Source organism: Pongo pygmaeus, chromosome 19 (assembly GCF_028885625.2).
Source record: "Pongo pygmaeus isolate AG05252 chromosome 19, NHGRI_mPonPyg2-v2.0_pri, whole genome shotgun sequence".
NCBI classification, from domain to species: Eukaryota; Metazoa; Chordata; class Mammalia; order Primates; family Hominidae; genus Pongo; species Pongo pygmaeus.
The window spans coordinates 78,978,149-78,998,361 of NC_072392.2; the positions used below are offsets into that span (position 1 = coordinate 78,978,149).

The window sequence follows — 20,213 nt, forward strand, 5'->3', positions numbered from 1 at the left end:
CACCTCCCCGTACCTTAGAATGTGACTCTATTTGGAGACAGGGCCTTTAGAGAGGTGATTAAGTGAAAAATGAGGTAATCAGGCTGGGCCCTAAGCCATGGAGGTTTTTTTCTGTTTTGTTTTGTTTTGAGACAGAGTCTTGCTCTGTTGCTCAGACTGGAGTGCAGTGGCACCATCTCGGCTCACTGCAACCTCTGCCTCCTGGGTTCAAGCGATTCTCCTGCCTCAGCCTCCTGAGTAGCTGGGATTACGAGCGTACGCCAGCACCACGCCCAGGTATTTTTGTATTTTTAGTAGAGATGAGGTTTCACCCTGTTGGTCAGGTTGGTCTCGAACTCCTGACCTCGTGATCTGCCCACCTCGGCCTCCCAAAGTGCTGGGATTACAGGCGTGAGCCACTACGCCCAGCTGCCATGGTGTTCTTATAAGAAGATGAGCACGCGCAGAGCTACCAGGAGCACACACACAGGGAAAACCGCAGCAGCGCAGGGCAGAGGTGGCTACTCACCGCCACAGAGAGGCCTTGGTTCAGAAACCCACCCGCCCACACCCGGCTAGTGAGGAAGCATACTGCTGCTCTTTCACTGTGGTGCTGTGTATGTCAGCCCTAACGCACCCAGACGAGGGGCACAGGGACAGGAACGGGGAAAGGGATCCAGGCCAGGCCCCCGAAGTCCGTGCTTCTCCACCTTTAGGAAGCTGAAGAGCTCACGAGCACCCACTTGCCCCCAGAAGAATCAGCTGATCAAAACAGAACCCCCAATCTCCCCAGAATCCAGAGGAACCCAACCTAAGCAGATGGCCCACGAGTGGAGATGCCCACCTATGGGTGGCAGTGTGTTCTGCCCAGAAGGCAGGTGGGGAACCGCTGTGGGTGCCCCGACTATGAGAGCCTCTGGCCGCGGAGACACAGCCCTGCCATCTCTGTCCGATTAACAGGGGCTGAAGGGGCAAGAGAAGAGCCAGAACGTTCTCTCGCCTGAGGAGGGCACTCGCAGTGTAGTGGAGAGCCCAATAAAGAACTGAACTTCCTTGAAGAGGGTCCAGAGGGGACTGGGGTGTTATGCGGAGGTGCTCAGGTGCGGGGAGTCCCACACCTCCAGGCGCAGCCCCACAGCTCCATGCACAGCCGCGCACCTCCGTGCGCAGTCCCACGACTCCACGCTCAACCGCGCACCTCCAGGCGCAGCCCTACCCCTCCAGGCGCAGCCCCCCACACCTCCACGCGCAGCCAGCCACTCTTACCTTCCCGCCTCCCGGCTGGTGCTTCAGGTTCTCAGTGGAGCCGATCTTGGACTTGACGTTCTTCAGGTCTGGCATGGGCACGGGGGCTGTCTGCAGGCGGCTCTTGGCGGAAGACGGCGACTTGGGTGGAGTACGGACCACCGCCACCTTCTTGGGCTCCCGGGTGGGTGGGGTTGGAAGGGACGGGGTGCGGGAGCGGCTGCCGGGAGTGCCTGGGGAGCCGGGGCTGCTGTAGCCGCTGCGATCCCCTGATTTTGGAGGTTCACCTGGGAAGGAAGGAAGGGAGTGAATCCAGGACTCGGGTGGGTGGGGTCAGAAAAGGCCCTGGGGGCTGCCCGTCCCGCGGGTCCATTTCCAGGCTCTCCACTGGGTTAGGCAGGTGGAAGCCAGGTTGGAAGCGCAGCTACAGCAGGCGGCTGCCCTGGAGAAGCATCTCTTCCTCCGTGCCTTTTTGCTTAGGGACAGAGACACCCCTTTCCCAGGAAAGCAATGGAAAACCATCAACCACCATCCAATGCCCGCTCCCAGAGAGGTGGCCAACTCGGCCCCACAGTCTTTGGGTCAAGAGATGGGCTCCAACAAGCTGTGTGGTCTCAGACAAGTCACTTCCCCTCTCTGAGCTCAGAGGCCTTAATTTGAAAATGTTAATAATTATAATCCCAGGGGCCAGGGTGGCTCCAGGAGGTGGTAGACATGCTTTGCCAACCTCTAATGCAATTCTTCAGGGCCTTTATCCTAAATAAGGGTGACGCAGTGACGAGACCCAGCTGTGCCCTCAAGCCTGGACGCTTCTGACCCTTTCCCCACAGGGCGAATGTTCAGCTGTTCGGCTAGTTCAGGGCTCCTGCCAGCTCCCTGGCTCCTCTGTGGGATCTGGGCTTCAGAACAGGATGCCTGCTCCACGCCTGCCTGTCCCTACCTGTCCACACGAACCATGCCGCTTCATGCTGCTGTGCCCTGCCATACAGTTCCCCACCTGCCATGCACAGCAGTTACTAGTGCACCCTTCCAACACCCTGGAAGCTGCTGGGGGGTCTCCTCTCCTCTCCATGCAGAAGCTGTCCCTCCCTCCTCTGGGTGTCCTTTACCCTCAAACTTGCTTCTGTTACTGCACTTCCCAGGCCCCCGTTACACTTCAACACTCTGCTCTTCTGTCTCATGGGTCCGTGTTTTCCAAAGTGTGGCCCACGGAACCCTGTGTCGGAATCTCCGGAGCTTTCAAGGAGGAAAGGGGGACTTGCAAAATGCAAATTTCTCGATCCCCTTCAAGAGTGGATAGAGCAGAATCTCTAGGGGTGGGGCCTGTAAAGCCTCATTTTTCTCAAGCTCCACAAAGACTGAAGTCTGAGAACCGCCGGCCTCACCCTGTGCCACAGTGTGCCTAGCTCCCCTGCAGTCTGAGAACTTAGCTTTCCTGCAAGTCAAGAAGCTTCCCGCAGCAATGCCCCTGCCGCTGCCCCAGGCATTTGCTGTAGCACATACCTGCTGGCCAGACCTGGAGGTCTTTGAAGCACCCATGTAGCCAATGGGCAGCTTGGCCAGTGACGAAAAAGCGCTAGTTTTCTTTTGTTGTTGTTTTGTTTTGTTGGGGGTTTTTTTTTTTGAGACGGAGTCTCGTTCTGATGCCCGGGCTGGAGTGCAATGGCGTGATCTCGGCTCACTGCAACCTCCACCTCCCAGGATCAAGCGATTCTCCTGCCTCAGCCTCCCGAGTAGCTGATATTACAGGCATACAGCACCACACCTGGCTAATTTTTGTATTTTTAGTAGAGACTTATTTTAGTAGAGACTGGATTTTTGTATTTTTAGTAAAGACTTCTTTAGCAGAGGTTTTACCATGTTGGTCAGGCTGGGCTTGAACTCTTGACCTCAGGTGATCCACCCGCCTCGGCCTCCCAAAGTGCTGGGATTACAGGCATAAGCCACCGCGCCCAGCCAGCACCAGTTTTTAGAATTTGACTTCCATGTCTTTTTTTAAAATAATGTTTTTTATAGAGACGGAGTCTGACTATGTTGCTCAGGCTGGTCTTGAACTTCTGGCCTCAAGCGATTCTCCCACCTCAACCTCCCAAAGTGCCGGGGTTATAGACGTGAGCCACCACGCCCTGCCGATTTCCATGTCTTGGATGTTCCTGAAGTAGTAAGCTCTGCGGCAATCGGACAAATGAAGCCTCTTCTTTTCCACATAAGGAAACAACAGATGGGGCCTCGGCCTCCAGGGCCTCCAGGCTCAGCCTCTCTGCCTCCTCAGACCTCCCATCCTCCTGCCTCCCTGACTTCAGAGATCCAGGGTGACCAGTGGGCTTGGTGGTGGCTCCAAATCCTTTTCATGCTTCTTACTTGCAGAGTGGTGGTGGGCAAGTCACCTGATCTCCCTAAGCCTATGTCTTCATCTGAAAAATAGGGAGACAGCCCAGCAGGGGCCCCATTCTGAAACAAGGTCGAGGGGCCCAAGGGGGAGGGTCTCTCTACCTGCAGGCAGCCACCGAAGAGTAGGTAAGACCCAAAGGGAAATGCATCACCTTGTTTCAGGTTGTTACAAAGTGTGAGTCCCCTGTAATCCCAGCACTTTGGGAGGCCGAGGTGGGCGGATCACTTGAGGTCAGGAGTTCGAGACTAGGCTGGCCAACATGGTGAAACCCTGTCTTTACTAAAAATACAAAAATTAGCAGGGCGTGGTGGCCTGTGCCTGTAGTCCCAGCTACTCAGGAGGCTGAGGCAGGAGAACTGCTTGAATCTGGGAAGCAGAGGTTGCAGTATGCCAAGATCGTGCCACTGCACTTCAGCCTGGGTGACACAGTGAGACTCCGTCTCAAAAAAACAACAACAAAAAACAGAGTGTGAGTCAACTGGCCCAATGTTAAGTGAAAAAAACAGGAGGATCCAAACGCTACTTAAAATCCCATCAAAATTCTGGGAATTATCCCTGGATCACATGTATATGAGAAGAACACCAGGCCAGAAAACACGAAGCGAAAAGACAAAAACAATGGGCCTTAGTGAATGGCCATCCTTGGGGGTGCCACCGCACGGCATGTGTGCGAGAAATGCCACCACAAAGACACGCAGCAGGTGGCGGGCAGCCTCTGGGCAGCTCCCTCAGGCCAGGGAGAAGCAGAGTTACCAAGATCCAGGCCAGGCTTTGGCCATAGCCCGCAGCAAGAGCCACAGGCTGCCTGTGCCACCAAGGAGCAAGTGCAGGTCAGACACCCCTACATGGTGCAGAGTCTAAACTCAGTGGCCTGGAATACTTCACTGGGGCAATGGGAGAGTGAAGTGCTCAGGCAGGCTGTCCCTAATCCCCAAAGAGGACAACTGTTTTTGTTTTTGTTTTTGTTTTTTGAGAAGGAATCTCACTTTTGTCATCCAATGGCGCGATCTGGAGTGCAATGGCGCGATCTCAGCTCACTGCAACCTCTGCCTCCCGGGTTCAAGTGATTCTCCTTCCTCAGCCTCCTGAGAAGCTGGGATTACAGGCGCCCGCCACCGCGCCCAGCTAATTTTTTTGTATTTTTAGTAGAGACAGGGTTTCACCATGTTGGCCAGGCTGGTCTCGAACTCCTGACCTCAGGTGATCCGCCCGCCTTGGCCTCCCAAAGTGCTGGGATTACAGGCATGAGCCACCATGCCCAGCCGCGACTGTTCTTAATAGCACCCCTGGCTGCAAAATAACTCGATGGATGCCTTACTGAGTACTCAAAACTGACTGGGTTTTACTCACAGGAGCCCAGGGCAACGGGCCCAGCCTGCAACTGCTCAGCTAAGACCCTCAGGTTTTGCAGCAGACTCCTAACGTCCTTAGCAAGTTAAACTGCCCAGGGGTTGAGCCCTGAGTGACGTCACCCATTGTGACTTATCCAGGCTGCTGCTCTGTCTCCAGAGACATTTGTCTCCAGAGTCTCATTTGGGGACTGAAAACACGCCATGCTGGGGCCGCCTCTATGGAACCCTGGACGTGTGGCCAGAGAGGCTCCGAGAGCTGCCACTTAATAGTCACGTGACTGCATTTTCCTCGGGTTTAAAATGAGCTGGTTAGACTCAGTCAAGCAAACTCTCAGAGGCTCGATTTCTTTCTTTCTTTTTTTTTCCTTTTTCTGTATTTTTTATCATGCTGCAGAATCAGCCTCAATTTCTTCATTGATAAAAAGTGAGGATTCAGGCCGGGAGTGGTGGCTCATGCCTGTAATCCTAGCACTTTGGGAGGCCAAGGCAGGTGGATCACCTGAGGTCAGGAGTTCGAGACCAGCCTGGCCAACATGGTGAAACCCTGTCTCTACTAAAAATACAAAAAATTAGCTGGGCATAATGGCAGGTGCCTGTAATCCCAGCTACTAGGGAGGCTGAGGTAGGAGAATCACTTGAACCCAGGAGGTGGCAGATGCAGTGAGCTGAGATCACACCACTACACTCCAGCCTGGATAACAAAAGCAAAACTCTGTCTCAAAAACAAAAACAAACAAACAAAAAAAGTAGGGATTCAATATTTGCCTCAGAAATCAAAAGGACTGAGAAGGCAATGAAGACTCCAGTGCTTAGTAAACTGCAAGCTGCTGACCAGCTGCCAGGGGTTGTTCATTCTCAGTGACCTAAGGCCTCCTAAAATGAAGGCGGTACCTCTGAGAGCTTCAGCTTCCTCTAAGATTCAAGAGAACATTCTTCTTACCAGAGCTGGGTGGTGTCTTTGGAGCAGGCGGGGTTTTTGCTGGAATCCTGGTGGCGTTGGCCTGGCCCTTCTGGCCTGGAGGGGCTGCTCCCCGCGGTGTGGCGATCTTCGTTTTACCATCAGCCCCCTGTAAATGAAACATGGTAGAGGGGTTTTTCGCCACTGGGAAAAGTTACTGCCACCAAGAGTCAACACCAGCCCCACTCCGCCACCTTGACTCAAAACGTGGCTAAGACTGGGGTGACCCTTTGCCTCCTAGATGCCACAAGTGTCTCCTACAACCACGAGGGCTTGCTGGGCACACAAACCCACGTCCCCACCCAAACTACAAGTTCCCTGAGGACATTTCCTCCCAGAGGAACTGTGTGCATTAGTTATCAGCATGAGTTGTGCCAAGGCCAGCAGAGCTTACAGCAATGATCAGATCACTCTCCACTCCATGTCAATCATCGGCAGGACATTAGTGCACTATGCATATGCAGACATCCATTTTCTGACTCTAATTATGGATTTATTTGGTTGATGGTGTTTGGCTCCACCAGAGGCCCCTGGAGGCAGTGTTGAACCTGACCAAGGATGCTAAAGAGAGCTAGGTCATGTTCTTTCATTCTCTCGCAAACAACCCTAAGGCCTCAGGAACTCCTTGGGTGTGCTCAGAGCAGGCGAGCACCTGAGGAGGCGAGCACCAGCATCACTGACAAAGCTGGCAGACTCGGGCATGGCACAGTCTAGGGACTAGGGCAGTCCCTGGGTTCCATTACCCAGCAGATGACCCTTAGACATAACACAAACTCAAAAAAGAAACTGACATTAACCAAGGACCACAAGCTAGTTGAGGGGGGAGTGAGCTCACGGGGCGGTGTTGCTATGGCGTGATGCTGTCCTACCCGGATCAGGGCAATCTGGAAGCATTTCTCTTGCTAAAACCAGGAATGGGCAAAGGAACCCAATGAGTGTAGCAATTCTGGGTTTGTTGTTTAAAAAATTTTTGCGACAGGGTCTTGCTCTGTCACCCAAGCTGGAGCTAACTACAACCTCTGCCTCTGGGGTTCAAGCAATCCTTGTGCCTCAGCCTCCCGAGTAGCTGCGATTACAGGTGCACACCACCACGCCCGGCTAATTTTTGTATTTTTAGTGGAGACAGGGTTTCGCCATGTTGGCCAGGCTGGTCTCGAACTCCTGATCTCAGGTGATCCACCCTCCTCGGCCTCCCAAAGAGCTGGGATTACAGGTGTGAGCCACCGCGCCCAGCCTTAGAGTAGCGATTTCGAAACCAAGGTCCCACCAGGTGTCTTAGGGGCTGCTGCTATGAGAGCCTGTGGGGTGCTGACAGGGATGGCCCCCAGCTCTCTTTTCCCCTTTGCCCAGAATTCTGACTATTTTACACAGTGCTTCTATGTCAGAGCTCATTTGAAGAAAGGTCTTTGAGGCTAAAAAACAAACAAACAAATAAACCCCACATTTGCAAACCACAGCAGAGCAGCCTGGTTCTTTTCAAAGGTGGTTTCCTTACCTTGAGTTTCATCTCCTTTGCTCCAGAACTGCCAGTTCGGGGAGTGACAGAAGAGACGTACTTAGGAGAGGAAGGTGGCTCTGGGCACACGGCAGGGCTGGAGGGTTGGATCAGAGGGTCTGAGCTACCAGGAGTGGGGTGTTTGGGGCTAAGGCAAGGCCTATTTTTCAAGGTTTTAGCAGAGGAACGTGTGGATGTCTTAAACATAAACATAAATAAAATCAAAATAAAAGTCAGCACATGGAGGAGGGAAACAAACTGAAAAAAGGACAGTAACTAAAAATAAATAAGGCAGGTAATGGTTGAAAGCAGTGATCTCCAGGCTGTTTGAATCAGGTACGCTTAACATCTCTTCTGATCAGCAGAACAGGAAAGTGACCGTCCTCCCGAATCATAGTTCTTTTTTTTTTTTTTTGAGACAGAGTCTCGCTCTGTCACCCAGGCTGGAGTGCAGTGGCGCAATCTCGGCTCACTGCAAGCTCCGCCTCCCGGGTTCACGCCATTCTCCCGCCTCAGCCTCCCGAGTAGTGGGACTATAGGTGCCCACCACCACGCTGGGCTAATTATTTTGTATTTTTAGTAGAGACGGGGTTTCACTGTGTTAGCTAGGTTGGTCTCGATCTGACCTTGTGATTTGCCTGCCCTGACCTCCCAAAGTGCTGGGATTACAGGCGTGAGCCACCGTGCCCGGCCCAATCATAGTTCTTATATGACCAACTTACTCAACTCACATCTGACAAAGCTTTTATTTTTATTTATTTATTTGTTTTTTGAGATGGAGTCTCGCTGTGTGACTCAGGCTGGAGCGCAGTGGCGCCATCTCGGCTCACTGCAAGCTCCGCCTCCCGGGTTCACGCCATTCTCCTGCCTCAGCCTCCCGAGTAGCTGGGACTACAGGCGCCCGCCACCACGCCCGGCTCGTTTTTTTGTATTTTTAGTAGAGATGGGGTTTCACTGTGTTAGCCAGGATGGTCTCGATCTCCTGACCTCGTGATCCGCCTGTCTCGGGATTACAGACAAAGTGCTGGGATTACAGGCGTGAGCCACCGCGCCTGGCCCTGACAAAGCTTTTAGAAGAGGACATGAAAAAGGAATGGAAGTTCTAGTATGTTCTTTCTCCAGCCTGTTAGATGTTACTGTGCCCCTGAATTTGCAGACCACTGGTTTAAAGGTGCTTCACATGAATAAGTTGATGGAGATCATCAAGGTACATGAATCTTAGGATGTTACTGAAGAAAATGTCCCCAAGGGTGTCATGGGGTCTGAAGGGCCTTACTTTCTACTCAATTCCAGGCAAGGTGCTTTTTTACCTGCCCATTAACCATGGCCTCTTCCACCACACTGACAGACTCATATGGCTACAATCAGGAGTGTGCCCCCCCCACCAAGCTGGAAAGATTCTACCTGACTTAGGTTACACCCACCCCCACCACACATGTGCTCTCTGATTAAAGTCTCAAATCAAACTAATATTAACACTATCTGGTGAATCCTAATCTGGCCAGTGTTAACTCTTGTTTGTTTGTTTGTTTGTTTGTTTTAGAGACAGGGTCTCCCTCTGTTGCCCTGGCTGGAGTGCAGTGGTGCCATCGCGGCTCACTGCAGCATCCACCCTTTGGGCTCAAGTGATCTTCCCACCTCTGCCTGGCCAATTAAATTTTTTTTTTTGAGATGGGGTCTTGCTATGTTGCCCAGGCTGGTCTAGAACTCTTGGGCTGGGGAGATCCTCCCACCTTAGCCTCCCAAAATGCTGGGATTACAGGCATGAGCCACTGTGCCAAGCCTCCAATGTTATCTTTCTTTTTTTTTCATTCTGTCAGTGTAAACAACACTGCTAACTTTTGAACCCATTCCACATGAGGAAGCAGCCAGGGACGGGTGTCTGCACGCCTGTCCCTATGGAGGCGGGTCTTGGGGGGGGGGCCCTGGAACTGGGATGCAGGATAGATGGTGACTGACACCCACAGTTCGTCCTGCCCGTGGGGGATTTTGACGGGTGGGCATGGCCCTGGAGGAGAAAGGGGTGTTTGGAGGGGAACAGGTCACACTCTCAGGAAACAAAGTGGGGAGGCTAAGCCTCGAAGTGTTTCCAAGAGCGAGACAGAGCTCAGAGAAGGGTCCTGACCCAGACTTCACTGGGCTTCTAGGGGATGTTATCTTATCGCTTTCCCATTCCCCATGGAAGCGGCCAAGGCCCTCTGTGTGGTCAGGCTTGGTAAGGAGGACCCAGGAGATGAAGTAGCAATGGGAGAGGAGGGACACAGGCTGGGGCCCTGGGGCTGATGACAAGAAAGCAAAGCTGGGGTGGGGGTATTGACGACTCCTCCTTCCCTTGCTGCACACGGCCCCTCTCCACCAGCAGCACTCCCCAACTGGCCGAGGTCCAGGGTAACAGATCTTTCCCCTCCCTAGACTCTGGGCAACTCCAGGGCAGGGATGTTGTACCCATGTGTACTGAATGAATGAATGAAGGAAGGAACAAATGAAAGCATGCATGCATGAGGCTGGTATTCCCTGCCCCCTGCCCCCGGCACTAAATGTGCACCATGATTGACAAGCAGCTGTCACTATCACTTCAGGGACCCAGGCCAGCTCTCCAAATCCCCGCAGGCCCTTCCACTGCCTCACTAGATGAGGCTGGGGAGCCCTGACTCTGCAGGCACTTCCGGGAGCAGCCCTCAACACACCACCGAATGCTCAGAGCTATGTGGCAACTGGAGATGCCCTCCGGGCTCCAGTACTGATTAAAATTCAGGTGTTTCAGACAGAATTGATGCTGGAAATTTTAGATACCTTTAAGAAAAATAGGTCTTATCTAGAGCCACGGTGGGATTTTCCAGGAAAAACGCCACTGTGCAATTACGGGAGCATTTCCCCAGACACCAAGTCACTGAGACAATGGGTGAAGTGAAATACTGAGAAGGATGGGCAAAGATCTGGGTGCAGTTTATGCAGTGAGCAGATGGCTTCATTTACTGTCCTAGGGCTGGTTTTCAAACACACCTTCATTTACTGTCCTGGGGTTGGTTTTCAAACACACCTTCATTTACTGTCAGGGTCTCACTGAAAGTACACTAAGAAAGCTGGAATGAGGAGCATGACTTCATGAACCTGCCAGCTGCTCTTCCCTGGGGTAAGTATCAAAACTAATAAATGCTGGACTTTTTAAAAGCCTGCCCCAAAATACAAAGCACTTTAAATGACAGCTGTACTTTAGTGACAAATACTCCCCACGTTATATATGAGAATGAATCAGACATAAAGCGCAGCTTCTCTGTAAACTTGACCAGCTGCAGAGCTCCGTGGCATCGTCAGCTTACCTTGGCTTTTTTGTCATCGCTTCCAGTCCCGTCTTTGCTTTTACTGACCATGCGAGCTGATAAAATATAAAATAAGAATGCTTGTCACACTCCATTTTCACCATTCACAGAAAGAGCCAGCTGTGGTGAAGTTGGATTTCTCCGGGATAGGTCCATGTTTGTTTAGTTGGGTCTGGTGGAAACCCAGTTGGTTCTCTTTTCCCTTGAATCTGCTAGGCCTTACATTGTTAGTATCAACACAGCACACTGGGGTCATTGATTAGAGCAACCTGGCAAGAGGGGGCAGCAGGCTGGCCGAGGGTGGACCATGCAGAAGGGATGCAGCAGAAACTGTCACGGGGACATGATGGCACGGAGGCTATCTAAGGAAGGTGCAATCTTCCTAACCCACAGGCTCCTGCCCTGTTTCTGCCAGGGTCAGCCTCACCCCACTGGGACCAGCCCCACTCCACGGATGGGTGTTTTAAAAGCCTCAGGGCCATGGATGTTGGTAGCTCAGTGAGGAACCAGCCTCCTGCAAGATCCAAGGATGGGGGTGGGTGCATTGTCTCCACGCTGCAGCCAGGCTTGGCCCTGGTTCCCTGCGAGGTGCCTGCTCACCCTCTTGGCCTTGGAAACTGCCTGAAGCCACCCGGCTCCCCTGCCCATGTGGCTAGATTGCCAGCAGTCCTGATTCCCCCCTTCCTGGCCATCTTATGCTGACCACCCCATCTCCATTCCTGGTCACACGCCTCCAGAATAGGAGAGCCTGGCAGGGTTGTCTTTGTCCCCTCGTTGCTGGTTGTACCCCCAGGGCCTGCCCCTCACTAATGGCGGCTTTGGCCACCAGCTCCAGCTGCTCTGAGATGAGCCAAGCCCAGCCCAGCCCTGAGCCAGGCCTGGTGGGTTTCTTGCCACTTGCTGGTCTTTGAAGGGGACGAATTCTCACCGCTTCCCCCAATTAGCTACAAACCAGTTACCATCATACATTCCCACAGACAACATCAGCCTTCATCACACTCCTTGGTGAAACCAACCCACTGACCTGTCTGCCAGCATCAGCGCTAACTCATCCTTCTCCTCCTCTTGACAGTCACTGCTGAAAACTGATCATAGATTTTCTTCTTTGGTTTCAATATCATATTCCCTCTACCCCACGGACAACTGGGTCTCTTGGAGCTTCTCATTGGCTATTGTCACCTGGATTTCTAGAGGGACCAGCAATGAGTATGCCCAGAGGTTTTCCAACTATACTATATGGCAGAATCACCTGCTAAAAGACTCCCAGGCTTACCCCACAACTGGGTCTGTAAGCCTAAAGTGGCACATGGGAACCTGCACTTTAATAAGAGCCCCAGGCAGATCTGACTCACGTGTTCTTTGTTTTGCCCACATCAACCAGCACCATCCATGGCACAACAAAAGAATCTGCTAAATCGGCATTTCCCAAACTTCCTCCAGGAAATGTTAGCAGGTAGAATCAAGTTTGGGAAACCCACTCTGTGACCTTCTCAGAGGGTCACAATGGCCATTAGTACACTAAAGGCTCTGACAAGTCCCACAGCAGAAAAGCCTGTTTAACTTAGTCTTTTATTTTTTTCCCCTAGTCACTGGGCCATGGAACTCTTTTTTAACCTAAACACACCTACGAACCTCCATTAGGCCAGTATTCAAGAAAACATCATTTCAGGAAATATTGTAGTAACCTGTCAAGTCAGTTATTTGTTCCCTACTGTTTTGGAATTTAAAAAAGGATATAGGGTATATTTTTCTCTCTCATTTTATTTTATTTTTTGAGACAGAGTGTCACTCTGTCGCCCAGGCTTGGGGTACAGTGGTGTGATCTTGGCTGACTGTAACCTCTGCCTCCTGGGTTCAAGCACTTCTCCTGCTTCAGCCTCCCCAGTAGCTGGGACTACAGGTGCCCACCACCACGCCCAGCTAATTCTTTGTATTTTTAGTAGAGACAGGGTCTCACCATGTTGGCCAGCCTGGTCTCGAACTACTAACCTCAAGTGATCCACCTGCCTTGGCCTCCCAAAGTGCTGAGATTACAGGCGTGAGCCACCGCACCCAGCTTCTGTCTTAACTTTTAAACACAGGCTTCTTTATAGCATTTCAAAGTTTTCTCTAAAAGTAAAATCTAATAAAAATTTAACAGATTATTGCAACTGTGAGCTTCAGTAACATCCATTTCTGGGCTCTGCAAATAACTGCGAAATGCTAAGGGTCCCAAATTTATGAACAAGCTCGCCTTGTGGCTATGAGGTCTCCCATGGGACACCAACTCTCCTCTCCCTAATACTTGGGACTCTCCTCCCACCAATCCCACCCTGCAGGGCTGCTGTGGCCGTGCTCCCGAGGGCTCAAGGTGGGCCCTGCTCAGCCCCCTCCAATGCCAGCATGAGGATCCCCTTGTCCTCTGCTGAGGGAGGTGGCGGCATGTGGACCAGGGAGATCTTGTGTCTGCTCCTTGTCTTCCTGCCACAAGGCAGAGCGGGTGGGGGCAGAGCGCTGGGCCAAAGGCACAGCATGGGCTCTGGGCCACCTCCAGATGCTGTGTGTGTCACCTGTTGTGTGTGCCCTGCACATCTCTGTGTTAGGAGTCCACACTCCAGCACCTCCTGGGAGGCGTTGTGGGATGCGGGACAGGCATGTCTTTCAGAGCCAATCTACCTGGATCCCAAACCTGGCTCTGTCACTTACTACTCATTGGCCTTCGGCAAGTTACTGTACTTCTCTGAGCCTCCGTTTCCTCATCTGCAAAGTGGGGTTGCTTATGCCTACATGGGAGGGTTGGAGAGTTCTAGACACCATGAGGGCAGCCGTCATCCTGTCGGTGGAGGGCACCCACTAACCTCCTGTGGGCTGATGGGCCGTTGTGGACAAATCAAGTGGGCAGAGAGTCAAGGTGGGGAGCATGGGGCGGGGGTGCTGGTGACATGCAGAGTGGCGGGCAAGCGTGAGGGGAGCGTGCGGCCACAGCCTGAGCATGGGCGGAGGCCGAGGGAGTGGAGCAGCTGCACCCAGGTGTCGGTTTAGTGGCGTCCTAGGAACGTCAGAAGCAGCAGGAGTCGGGAGGCCCGGAAGCTCAGTGGCAGTGCCCGCAGCCTGGGAGGCCTGGGAGGTCCCCAGGGAAGGAGCGAAGACGCTCAAGACACAGACCTTTGAGTTGAGGGACCCGGCTGATGGGCTTCCCCCGTGGAGCAGCAGCAGGCTGCTTTTCAGAGGGCTCTGGAAGGTCAGCCTCTTTTGTGTCCTCTCCCAAAGAGGGGCCCTGGGCCTCTGGCCCCTCTCCAGGGGCCCCTGGAAATGCAGCCCTTCGCAAATGTTCCTCCGAGTGCGCCTGCTCCTTCTGCACATTGGGTGTGATTTCCACGTGAAACGTGAACTCGGGGGGTGCATCCTGCCCTTCGGCCCGCCCTGCACTGGGCCGGTCGGGCTCTGAGGCTGGGATCTCTGTGGAAACTTTGGAGAGGAAATCCACAGGGAGGGGGATGGCACCCTCCGCTGGGAAGCCTGGGATGCTGGTGGCTTCTCTGGCGGCTGCCTGGGGAGGCCACCCATCTTGGGCTGGGGAGACCTTGGAGGGAGGGGAGTCTTGGGGGGAGGACTCATCGACGTCGCGGTCTTCATCCACCTCCTCCTTGCTCCCCGGCCTCTCTTTGTCCCCTGCCCCCTTCAGCGGCGGCCCCTCCTGGTGCAGGTCTCCCAGAAGCTGGTGCTTGAGCAGCTCAGGGGCGTGGCGGCCGCCCTCTGTGTCCTCAGGTCCTATCCCCGAAGGCTGGCGTGTGGCCTCTCTGGGGCCCTCAGGCAGGAGGGGAGCCCCAGGCATGCCGGACACGAGCTGGTGGCTCAGACCTGGGGGGCCTGGCTCTCCGAGGAAGCCTTCCCGGACCACCTTACCACTTTCAGGCTGTGTGTGGAGATACGCAGGGGTGGCGGGCTTCGGAAAGGCCGGACCCTTCTTGGCCCAGTCCCCGCCTTTTTGTCCCCACTCCAGGGAGGGCTCTTGAGGGCCTCCTGTTGGAGGAGGCGCTGGGCAAATGGGACGGTGCTGAGGAAGGCTCGCGGTCAGCGGGACGGGAGCTTCTGGCTCTTTCTCCCCGAGGCACGGCCCAGAGACCCCAGAGGCCTCTCCGCAGGGTCCAGGCTGGACGTGAGCGCTAATCTCATTGGCCAGGGGCCTTTCAGGTGCCTTCCTCTGCTGGCCCGGAACTCTCAACTCCTCTGGTTTGAAGAGGCAGCGATAGCAAAAGGTTAGCAAGGGCGCATTAATCGCTTAAGAGAGGGAGCATCATCCTGGACAAAATGACACTGAGAGGGCATCCCAGGCCCCCTAACAAAGAGATGGGAGCACAGCTCTGGGCTCATCTCGTTGCCTTTGCTTGCTTGGAATGACAGCTCTCCTGGTCTAGCTGCCACCAGCTCGCTGGGTGGCTCTCCCCTCTCTGGGCCTCAGTTTCCTCATCTGTAAAGAGGGTTCTTGGACGTGGTGACCTCCGAGGGCCCTTCTGGTGTGGGTGTTATTCCTCTGCCTATGATGGGCTCTGGTTGGGCACAGAGCATGTCACACATCTGGAGCCACCCTGGGCTTAATCTACTGGGAAAGCGGGAGGGCTACAGAAGCTTCTCCTGCTTTCTAGGGAATTTGAGCCTCCCAAAGATTCTAGCCTCTAGATGGTACCTGGTTTGGTGTAGCAAGAATCCCCTTTCCTCTCCCTACCTCTCACTGTTCTCCCGCCCCCCTGCCCTTTTTTTTGTTTAAGACAGAGTCTCACTCTGTCGCCCAGGCTGGAGTGGAGCGGCGCGATCTCAGCTCACTGCAACTTCCGACTCCCTGGTTCAAGCGATTCTCCTGCCTCAGCTTCCCGAGTAACTGGGATTACAGGCACGTGCCACCACACCTGGCTAATTTTTGTATTTTTAGTAGAAACGGGGTTTCACCATGTTGGCCAGGATGGTCTTGATCTCCTGACCTCGTGATCTGCCCACCCTGGTCCCCAAAGTGCTGGCATTACAGGTATGAGTTTTTTTTTCCTTTTTTTTCTTTTTTTTTTTTTTTGAGACTGGGTCTCGCTCTGTCACCCAGGCTAGAGTGCAGTGGTGCAATCACAGCTCATTGCAACTTTAACTCCAGGGCTCAAACAATCCTCCCATCTCAGCCTCCCAAGCAGCTGGGACCACAGATGCATGCCACCACATCTGACTAAAATGTTATTTTTTATTTTTGTAGAGACAGGGTCTCCTTATGTTGCTCAGGCTGGTCTCGAACTCCTGGGCTCAAGCAATTCTCCTGCCTCTGGGATTACAGGGATGAGCCACCATACTTGACTTCTGCTCCCCTTTTTGGTAAATGAAACCAGTGAAACTAGTGCCCACAAACTCTGCCTCAAGCCCATTCTCTGACAGATTTGGAAAATCCAAAATGTGTGATCATCAAGAATGGAGTCTTTACTGATAGACCTGCCATAAGACTCCTCGAAAAAGAAGCCCCATTCAGATCTATCCAGGTCACTGACCACAGACAAGCCCCTTGCACAGGAGAGGCAGGCCCCCGTGGGAGGAAGGGCTCTGCATGGCAGACAGTGACGGCCCTCAGGACCACTGCTGTCCCCTGGTCACACAGCTTGCTGCACACCAACCCAGCTGATCAAGGGCACGCTTCATTTTTTTCTAGTTCATTCATGTGACATTCATTAACCTGGCCGCATATTAAGAACAGGAGAATTACACTCCTTGGTTCTCCTAATAAGTACCCTTTATGTTTTTTAACTCCCAACTCTTTGAACACCCTATCTAGTCCCAATGCAACAACCTATGCAACTCACCAGCTCTGCTTTAAACAAAACCTGCAGCCCTGAAGGATTCGGGGGCTTGGAAAAGAAAGAGATTTGGATGAGGTCGGGGAGGAAGGTGTGGTCACGGACACACAAAGGTAACGTGTGGGCCCGACCCCATCGGAGGCAAGGTGGTTGACATGGGCTCATCCCCAAGAGGCCCGGTCACAGTGCAGCAGCACCTCCAGCCTGTGATACTGGCCATGCTCATGGGCCCCTCCAATTCCTGTTCCTGGCATCGACCACGTGCATGGCACACAGCAGGTGGTTAAATCAATGGATCCTGCACAGATCAACTGGTGTCAGGAAAACACTGACTTCGGCTTCCCACAGGCTCTGCAGGTGCCTTATGGGAGCCCTTGGTCAGTCTCTGGGAAGAGCAGCCCAGAGGCAACCCTGAGCCTGAGCGCCAGACCTGACCAGAGGCAGGGGCTGCCCCTATGCCACCCCAAAAGGACAGGACTCCACTGCCTTCTGGAAGGCGCTTTCCTCCTAGAGCTTACTAGAGTGCTCTTGACTGGGATGTTACTGTACTCTGATATAATAGAAGACTTTAAGAAACACTATTGAAAAAGAGACAAGGACCCCAAACGTAAATAGTAAACGTACCTTGAAAAGTAATGGATACAGGATTGTACTGTGTGTGTGTGTGTGTGTGTGTATCAGTGGGGAAACTGACATGATTAATTACACCCCTGGAGGAAGAAGTCAGGTTAGGAGAATGTTCTTTTTTGTTTTGAGACAGAGTCTCACTCACTCCGTTGCCCAGGCTGGAGTGCAGTGGCATGATCTCGGCTCACAGCAAACTCCACCTCCCAGGTTCAAGCAATTCTCCTGCCTCAGTAGCAATTCTCCTGCCTCCTACTCCTCCCATGTAGCTGGGATTACAGGTGTGCACCACCACGCCTGGCTAACTTTTGTATTTTTAGTAGAGACGGGGTTTCACCATGTCAGCCAGGCCAGTCTCACACTCCTGACCTCAAGGGATCTGCCTACTTTGGCCTCCCAAAGTGCTGGGATTACAGACATGAGCCACCGCACCCAGCCTGGTTGGGAGAATGTTCTATTGATTCCCTAGGATGCTAGGAAGTACTCAGCAAATATTAAATGTAGCAATTCTCAGGGGTTAGGAGGAGTTCGAGATAAATGAGTATTGTAAACACAGTAGTCCAGGTAAGTTAAGCCCCCTTGCCCTCTTCAGGAGGCCTGGTCTCTGGACACTTACAGAAGAAAAGTCCACCCCTCGTATACAGGCCTTCCCATAGCTTACTCTCAACAGACTGCAGCTCCAACCTGAAACATCTTTTTCCATCTTACTAATAGGTACTTTATCCCTCCATGATTCCAGGCTGCTGTCAGAAAGCTTAAAATTCAGTGAGCACAAAAGTCAAGTTCCCAGCAAAGATGGTGACCTGGGCTTTTTTTGTTGCATGGAATATGTTCTGGGGGCATGTAGACATCGCCTGCACTAACAATCAGTAGAAAAAACTCAAACCCACTTCTATTTATGAAAAGCAATGATTTCTAGAGGTCACGCTTTATCAAAGTCTCTAGTTTTACCTAAGCTGGAAAACATGACCTAAAAGAAACAGGAGCCAGGTTTCTAGTTAATTTCACACATCGACTGAGGTTCTTCTCTTATAGCCACCGTCCCCTTCTAATAGTTTTTGAAGCTCTTTGTTAGCCTGAGAACGAAAATGCACCTTTGTGTGCCATGTGAGATGAGAAACGTCAGCCTGCTATAGGCTGTGACCTCTCTAGGGGCAGGAATGTGTAGTTAGGCCTCAAAATATCCTCAACGAGGCAGAGTCTCCTAGAATCAGATGGCCTCAGAGGCAGCTGTAAACACTGGACAGATCCCATCACTCGGGAGAAAAGAACAGCGTCTTCGCAGCCCTTCTGCAATCTAGAAGCTTCCACATTTTACAGTAGGCTCTTAAGTTCATTTATCTAGCAAATGACAGAAAACAAGCCCAGCCCACGTTATATCAGTACCACAGGTCTCCCATTTCCTAAAGTTAGGAATCTCTAGGATTTTTAAAGTTCTTAAGACATTTATGATAAATGATTACACAAAGCTGCCTTTCTTGAACACAGCAGTTTGGTTCCTGAGAAGAAAATCATAATAAGGGTTGAAGGCTGCACAGAAGAAAGTTTACAAGCAATCGCTTGGGGATGACATGGTTAAGGCCTTGCTCCTGGATCGGCCAGAGGGCAGCCTGCAGCGAGAATCGCCCGTCACACATATTTGAGTTTCTTTTTTTTTTTTTTTGAGACGGAGTTTCGCTCTTGTTGCCCAGGCTGGAGTGCAATGGCGTGATCTCAGCTCACTGCAACGTCCACCTCCTGGGTTCAAGCGATTGTCCCGCCTCAGCCTCCTGAGTAGCTGGGATTACAGGCACCCACCACCACGCCCGGCTAATTTTTTTATTTGTAGGGAGACAGGATTTCACCATGTTGGCCAGGCTGGTCTCAAACTCCTGACCTCAGGTGATCCGCCCACCTGGGTCTCCCAAAGTGCTGGGATTAGAGGCGTGAGCCACGCGCTCAGCCTAGAGTTTCTGTTAGACTTTCATTCTCAACTCCCAGGCGGGACAAGGCTAGCATCTTTCAGAACACTAAATGCCTTAGGAATTGCCCAGAAATGGTATTAGAAAAAAACCACTAGGGCTCTTTCTATATCTGAGTAGCCAACCTTTGATAAGAACCAACTGCCTAAAATCTCCTGGACTTGTGAATTAGGGCTCAGGTCCAAATGATCTTTTCAGGGCAGAGCCCATTCCATGTCCCTCCTCCCAACCCCCAAGTCATGGCAGGCAATTCCAGTTCACTGACCTTGGGTCACGTGACCAGCAGCTTCGTCTTCCAGGCTGGGGGTGTCTCCAATGCCTGCTTCTTCAGCTGGTGTATGTGTCAGCAAATGAAGGGGGGTAAAAGCAAGACAGTTATTGTTTACTAGAAACCAAGCTCTCTGTATCTTCGGGTATTTTCCCTAAAACATTCAGGAAAGTCACATCCCAAGAATACCAAGATGCCTCAGCTCTGGCTTCTCTGCAAATGTCATTGCTGAGGATGCTGGTGATAAAAGTTCACTAAACAAAATGCACAGCACCCACATGTAGGTGTAGCTATGACCCAGTAGGAAAGACTTTCTCCACTTTGGGACCAGGGTACTGAATGCCTCACTCAACAAGGACACAGGCTGAGTGAGGTCAGAGAAGCAATTTGTTGCTGAGCCGTGGTCATGGAGGCTGTGTCTAAGCAGTGGCTGCTGGGAAGTTCAAGGAAAGACTTTGCCTGCGTTGCGGAGTCAGGCAGATGGGGTTCATGTCCAGGCACCAGCATTCATTCAACCTCTCTGAGCCTCCATTTCCTCATCTAGAACCCCAAGATGAAGATACTAGTTTGTCTTGTAGAAGGATGGTGAGGGTTAGTAAGAGAATTTGTGTGAACACGTTTAGCCTGGTGCCTGGCATATGGTAGGTGCCCCAAAATGTTACATTTCCTTCCTCCCAACTTCTGGGCAAATGCCTTTCACAGAATGCCCTGAATGGGTACTACTTGGTAAGAGGGAGGCTGGCAGTGCTGGTGAGCAGCTTTTGGGGGTGTCTTGGGTTCCTGTTTAGGAAGCCACAGCTCACCCCAAACAAGAA

General features: G+C 52.3%; 1 protein-coding gene across 8 annotated transcripts in view; it reads right to left on the reverse strand.

Annotated features, from left to right (window-relative positions):
* The window catches only part of MAPT (microtubule associated protein tau), a 131,813-nt gene that overhangs the window by 29,482 nt on the left and 82,118 nt on the right, over window positions 1-20,213 (reverse strand). For 6 of the 8 annotated variants that reach the window (XM_054458848.2, XM_054458844.2, XM_054458842.2 and 3 more), the window contains 4 exons: window positions 19,396-19,461; window positions 10,742-10,797; window positions 5,909-6,035; window positions 1,246-1,511 (listed from right to left, as the gene is read on the reverse strand). In XM_054458848.2, coding sequence (XP_054314823.1) covers window positions 1,246-1,511; window positions 5,909-6,035; window positions 10,742-10,797; window positions 19,396-19,461 — 515 coding nt within the window. Of the gene's footprint in view, window positions 1-1,245; window positions 1,512-5,908; window positions 6,036-7,421; window positions 7,620-10,741; window positions 10,798-13,885; window positions 14,637-18,313; window positions 18,316-19,395; window positions 19,462-20,213 lie in introns of all 8 variants that reach the window. The other 2 variants (XM_054458849.2, XM_063656805.1) reach the window with 2 other exon arrangements.